The sequence below is a fragment of the Triticum urartu genome, chromosome 1A (assembly GCF_056163025.1).
Source record: "Triticum urartu cultivar PI428250 chromosome 1A, HENAU_Tu73, whole genome shotgun sequence".
Lineage (NCBI taxonomy): Eukaryota > Viridiplantae > Streptophyta > Magnoliopsida > Poales > Poaceae > Triticum > Triticum urartu.
In genome coordinates, this window is record NC_141873.1 from 562,016,635 (window position 1) to 562,023,236 (window position 6,602).

Below are 6,602 nucleotides of genomic sequence, written 5' to 3' on the forward strand. Positions count from 1 at the left end.
CACAAAGCTAGCTGTTGTCGCGGTGCCTGCACCGCGACCGCGCCCGCCCAGAGAGAAGAAAAGGCAAAGAAAAGCACCTCCTCCCTCCCTTCTTCAGCCCTCGTGCCAACTCCGCAGCAGGACCCTATTTATCCAGCTTCATTTATTTGGGATAAAAGGGACAAACCGGTTGGCCCAGCGCGCGACGGCGCAGACTCATCTGGTCCGTTTTATATCCGGGCCGACCCATTTCGAAAGCAAACATGCGTCGGATTTGGGTCGCGGCGAATAGCAAACAGACGCGTTGCTCGTCCGCGTCGGGGCCACGTGGCAGTCGGTCACCTACCTCCCACCCACCAACATCAATGCGCACGCGCGGCCGGTCCCACCTGTCATCCGCCCAGGCGAACGGTCGCGGTCCTTCTTAAATGGGGAAGCCGTGGACCGGTCGTCGTCCACACTCCCCACTCCACCCCGCGGCCTCCTCGATACCCGGCAGCACCAAACCCTAGCCTCGAACTCGCCGGCCGGCCGCCTCGCAACCATGGGGCTCTTGAACTACAGCCGCAAGGGGAAGCACAACCGCGAGGATAGGTACGCCCCCAACTCCGTGCTCTGGGACACGTGGCTCCAGGACGAGCACGACGTGCGGCGCGCCTCCTACTTCGTCGGCATGACATCGGGGCTGCGCCGGCCACGTCAGGAGGTGCGTGGCTTCACGCCCACGCCGTCGCCTTCCCTGTCTCCGTCACCACCTCCACCTCCTCGCATGACAGCAGAGGAGAAGGCCCGACTCATGCAGCGTGTCATGGAGGACTCCATGAACACACATGATGAGTGCCAATGGCCGGGCATAGAGGAGACGATGGCCCTCTCTGCGGCCGGTGACGTCGCCATCCCCGAGCTGGAGATGGTGGCAGCGAAGAAGGTGATGGAGGAGGCGCCGGTGGCCGCGTTCCACCTGGGCTTGCTGGGCCAGCAGTGGAGCTGGTCCTGCACAGCTCCGAAGATGGCGCACGCCATGGGGGGCGTGAACTGATGCCCTACGCTGCCGCGGTCACCGGAGCGGGACGCGTCGCCACGAGAGGAGGTGGTGCAGGCACCTGCCACCTTCCAGCCCGCCCCGGTGCACCATGGATCGCCGGCCCACCTCTGGACGCCGCCCGACTACGTCGACCTCGTCAGCGACGATGACGACACCAGCGGCCACAGAAGACGGCGACGGTCACGGCATCGACGGGCGCGACAGGAGCGCGCGAGCAGCGTTTTTTATTTTGTTTTTATGTTAATTATGGCACTGGGCCGTTAAGTGAACCATGAAACTGAGCCGTTCTGTGGCGGTGACCCTTAACTGATGTTTTAAGTTTTTTTAACTGCGTTATTTACTTTTTTAATTATTTTATTTTAGTTTTTATGTTTTTTTTGTCACATTCAACACAGACATGATTTGAGGTGCGGCCGCGCGCTGGACGCACCCATAACCCAACGGACAAAGACAGACATGGACGAACCCATTGCCGTCCCAAATGGACAAAATCCAGCCAAACCAAACGTCCGTTTGGAGTTGGCCTAGTTGGCCTCAGGGATCATCAATGGAGCTGGAGGTGGCATTGCAGCTAGAGTGGAGGTAGAGCTACAAAAGGGGGCGGTACAGTGCAGGGGACCAAAAAGGTTGAGATGGATTTGGGCGGCCCCAGCAGTGGATGCTTTTAGTCTCGGGAAAAAAAATAGACATTAAGGTGCGGTCTGCTGATCTGTTTGCTTGTTGTAGACTGAGACTAGTGGGATCGCCTCGCCCTGTCCCCCCCTCCCCCCACCACCACCCTATGCGCCCCGCCCCCACCAACTCCACTCCACTCCAATGCCTGGCCTCACATTATCTCCCTTTTTCTTAAGACCACTACTCTCATCTCATCTCCACATGATTGACTCTGGACCTTCTCTCTATCCTGCACGCAAGCTTCAGATTCATTCTAGTAGTTAGTAGCTGCTGTTTGAACAGCACAGTGCACCACATGCCAAGCACCTCATAATTCAATCCTCATACCAGCAATGCCATACTACCACTTCACACACTCGACACAGTGTCACTGAAACAATCTTACACCCATTGACACAGCAGCAGCAGCAGCAGAACCAATCCATTCGGGGTAATTTCCTTACTCAGCTCAAGTTGCTAGTGCAAGCCAGTTAAATTATGGAGAGAAAGTCGGTAACAACATGCTCTTGTTCTGCCAACACGAGCACGCATGTTACCTCCAATCCATCCACAAATTTAGTAGTACGTATTTTGCTTGTAGGTTCCGTGCACTACAGAGCCAACGAACTCAACCACAGAAGCAGCAGCAGTTCAGGAGCTTGATGATTTAACCAGAACAAAAACTCAATGCAATCATCCAACGTCCCGGAATTGCTAGGTTAAAGCTCAAATGAACAATGTATAATTTCAGGGCACTGTAAAATTCCACCTACAACCAACCAACAAAACAATTGAGGTGTCACCATCATACAGGCACAAGCAACCAAGGAAAAGATCCTCCTCTGGTTGCATGGTTTTTGCACCGGTCATACAAAACCATTAACCTGAATGATTGCATACACAATATGCTCCCAGATTGCTTTTTGCAAGGAAAAGAAAGCATTTCCATATCTTGTCTTCAAGGACAGGATAACCTTCTTATCTTATATGCAAACATTATCAGAAAAGCATGCAGATGCAAGATGTAGATTGGCACAACAACCCTTAAACCACAATCATGTTTTTTTTAGGTAATGCGCAAACATCATCCATCATAACGGGGAAAGGAAATTAGCACACCGAACAAAGCAAAGCAAAGCAAACCTCAGAGATTTTTACACATAGTCCTCCCTAATCTATTCTCATCTCATGTAACTTGCTTAATATCCATCACATAACTAACAGCACGTACCAAGCATGGAAAAACAAGCTCACTACAATTACATAACAACAAAGCTCACTACAGTTATTACAGAACAAAGCTTATAGAAACGTGGGGTGGTCACTAACTAGCTAGCTAAAGCGGGCGTACCAGCTTGCTTGTCCGGGATCAGAAGCCGATCCCGGTGGCGTTGAGGGGCCGGTGCCGGTCCTCCTTCCAGAAGCACGTGTCGGGCGCCAGCCGCGCAGACGACCGCAGCGGCTCGGACTTGCATCGCTTCAGGACGAGCGGCGCGTACGCCACCACGCTGGCAGCGACCTTCGGCAGCTCTAGCTTGAGCTTCTGCTCCACTGCTGGCTTCAGTGGTGGCTTCGGGGCGGCCTGGGGTGGCATAGACGCGGGGTTCGCCGGTGCTTGCACTACGGTGCTCTCTTCTGTATCCTTCGCGACACCGGTGTCGTCCGGAGCATTGCTTAAATCATCCTTCGTCTCCTCTGACGCAGCAGCATTGCTGCCGGTAGCAGCCGCCTTCTGTTGGCGGCGATTCTGACCCTGGTGAGACTTCCAATGGACGAAATCGGTGCTGCACACCCATGTCTCCTTGGAGACCTCCATGGAGAGCTTGGGCTCACACATCATCATCAGGAGGCAATCCGGCAGCTCGCCACTCTTCTTCCTCTGTTCCTGCTTCACCTCAACGGTTTTTTCCTCATCGACTCCGGTCTCAACCTTCTCAGCCTCCGTGTTAATCTCGCCACATTGTGCTGTTGTTCCATCTTCCTCAGCATCATCATTTGTGGCCTCTTCCTTTCCATCCTCATTGCACTCCTGGGCTTCCTCCACACTGTTCGGTGCAGCAACAAGAACAGGGCAGTCCTTCTCCGACTCGGCCTCGGACGAATTTTTCTTCCCCTTCCTGGACGCCATCAAAACCTTGGGCTCCGCGACGAGGTGCTCCTGCTCAATGGTGAAGCTCCACCTCCGGCCATCCCTGTCGATGGAGAAGCTTGCCCTCCTCGAGTCCTTCAAGCTCGAGAAGCTCGATCGCCGCGCCTCCATTTCGGCGGAGAAGCTGTGCCGCCTGTCGACACGATCGCTGCTCGAGGAGGCCCTGCTGCTGGTGGAAACGCGCCTCCTGGTGCTGCCCAGCCGCCGCAATTTGCGGTCCTCCTTCAGTGCTGTGGATGGGGAGCAGCTGCTGACTGACCTCCTGCCCTTCACCTCTTCCTCCATTCTTGGAGCATCAGCATCCTCCTTGGTGTCTGCCACAGCCTCCACCATTGCCGGTGCTTGGCTCTCGCTCTTAGCAGCTTCAACCTCCAAGCCTACGTCCTTGCGAACAATTTGAGCCTCCACAGGCTCATCCTTCTCCTCTGCATCTCCTCTGGAGCCTCCATCATTCTCTTCTTCCCCGATATCTCCACGCTTGGAGCTCTCGTCTTCAGACTCCGGTTGACCAGCATCCCCTGCCTCGCCGCCGTCATCTTCAACCACGCCGCGCTCGCGGCATACCTCGCCGTCGGCGGAAACCGCTGAATTCCGAGCTTCCTCTTCACATTCCTTTTCCAAATTGGCATGGCCTTCCTCTTTTTCTTCTTCCTGGACGCCGCCGACGCCCCCTTCATTGTCGACCTGGCCGACGCTGGCAGTGGCCGCCGCAGGGGAACCCCAGAAGCGGGTGGCGAGCTCCGCCATGCGCACGGGGTCGGATCTGCAGCGCATCAGCAGGAGGGCGTTCCTGGGCGGGATGCAGACGCTGACCCTCCCCTCCTCCTCCTTGCCTCCAACCAGCAAGATCTCATCTTCCTTCTCCACCTCCACCTCGCCGACGACGACGCGCGTCTCGTCCTCCTCTTCGTAGTCGTCCTCCACGTCCCAGCCCTGCATCACGAGCCCCACCTGCGACTCCCGGGCCTCGTCGGCGGGCCCGACGGCGGAGCCCTTCCCGACGTCGTCCTCCTCCTCCTGGATCGCCAGGAGGCACCGCGCGACGGCGGCGCCGCAGAGCCAGCTGCCGCCGGCCGGGGCGCGGCGGCGCTTCTTGTCTCCCGCGGCACCGGAGCGCGGCGCGCCCCCACCACGCTCCCGGGACGGCGAGCAGAGGGAGCGGCCGCCGCAGGAGCCGAAGGTCTTGAGCGCCTCGCAGATGTTGACCGGGATCTGGTAGACCCAGCCCTGGTTCTTGGCGCCGGGGTGGAGGGCGGCGTCCCGGTCGTCCGCCCCGCGGCGGAAGCTGGCCTCGGAGCCGGACAGGCCGCCGCCGCGCCTGGAGCGCGAGCGCAGCGCGGCGGCGGCGGCGGAGGAGGCGTGCTTGGGCTTGCGCTTGCCGCCCTTGACCCGGACCTGGCCGATGCAGGTGACCTTGGGCGAGGAGGGCTCGGCGGGCTCCATCCCGCCCCGCCCGCGCCGGCCCCCCGACGCCGTGCCCGGCGGGAACATGGGCGACTGGCCGCCCTTGAGGCTCCCGCTGTTCCTCAGCCGCCTGCTCAGCGACGGGCGCAGCAGCGCGGCCGGCGCCGCGTCGGCAGCACCGCCAGAACCAGCTCCGCTCGCTCCTCCGGCGCCGGCGGCGGTGCGGCCGGGGCTGAAAGCCTTGGAGGATGCGGAGGGGCGGAGGCCGGAGGCGGAGGGGCGGGAGGTGAAGCAGATGAAGAGCTCGGTGCCGCCGCCGCCGCCGCCGCCAGCGCGGTCCAAGTGCTTCTTGCGGCGCATCAGGCGCGCGAGGGGGCAGCACAAGGAGAGATGCGCGAGCCGAGCCTGTGACCTCGCCTTGTTTTTTTCCTCCTCGAATTTATTATTCCTATTGTTTACTATGAGGATCGGGGAGTGAGGCAGGCAAATAAGTGAGCTGCCGCAGTAGGGTTTGGGAGTGAGCTCTGCTCTGCTCGAGCTGGGCTTGCCTCGTTAACCGTGGTGCTTAGCAGCAGCGGCAATCAGTCATGATGGGTGTAATGGAGACGAGGATGATGAGGATGATGGGGTAATGGAGATCGGGAGGGGAGGGGTGTGTAGGGTTTGCTCGAGCTGGCGGTAGGTGGAGGTGGAGGTGGCGGGGACTCCGGGGAGTGGGGTGGAGGGGTCCATGTTTTTGCGGCTGCTCCGGCGAGCGGTGGCTGGCCCGGCGCGCATGTGCGTGGCCGTGGTGTGGACGTACCACGGACCAGGGTATGTGTATGTATCAATGTACGTATGTATGTATGTATCGGCAAAGACCAAGGACACTGTACGTACGTACGTACGTACTTGCGAGTTTTTAAGAAGCCGTGAAAGCACACATGAACGGGGGTTGGGAGGACGGGGTTTTCGGCTCTCACCATCATGTGATCTTTTGGATTTAAAAAGATAAAATGAACATATGAATGTGATAGAATTGCGTGTGCAAGACGATGCATTGTGCAAAGAGCGCTGCTACACGCACGACAGTGCTCGGCCGATTTATAGATGATCCTATTGATCTAATCATACATGCATGATGCATGGGTTAAAATGAAGCGCATCTGACGCATGGAGCATCGTCCATTGATCGGCCAACGAGTTTCGGCTGCACGGTGCTTCCGTTGTGAGAGCGCAGGGATTTTGCATAATCGCGTGCTTGGTTCGCGAGAATGGAGAACATAGTGGATTGCGAGAAAGAAGTATCCGAATTAGGTTTATGACATATGCAAAGGTGATATTAGGTTGGAATTATACCTCTTATGGTCTTTGCCTTGCTCCTTTTGCATA

General features: G+C 57.7%; 1 protein-coding gene across 1 annotated transcript; it reads right to left on the reverse strand.

Moving 5' to 3' along the window:
* Positions 1-2,788: 2,788 nt before the first annotated feature.
* On the reverse strand, positions 2,789-5,911 carry HCF243 (Serine/Threonine-kinase pakA-like protein). The gene has a single exon (XM_048693715.2). The coding sequence runs from the start codon at positions 5,589-5,591 to the stop codon at positions 3,048-3,050; it is 2,544 nt and encodes an 847-aa protein (XP_048549672.2). The 5' UTR covers positions 5,592-5,911; the 3' UTR covers positions 2,789-3,047.
* Positions 5,912-6,602: the final 691 nt, after the last annotated feature.

What these genes read in the sequence shown, in the direction of transcription:
- HCF243 (XM_048693715.2), bottom strand. Translation starts at nt 5,591, where the DNA reads ATGCGCCGCAAGAAGCACTTGGACCGCGCTGGCGGCGGCGGCGGCGGC.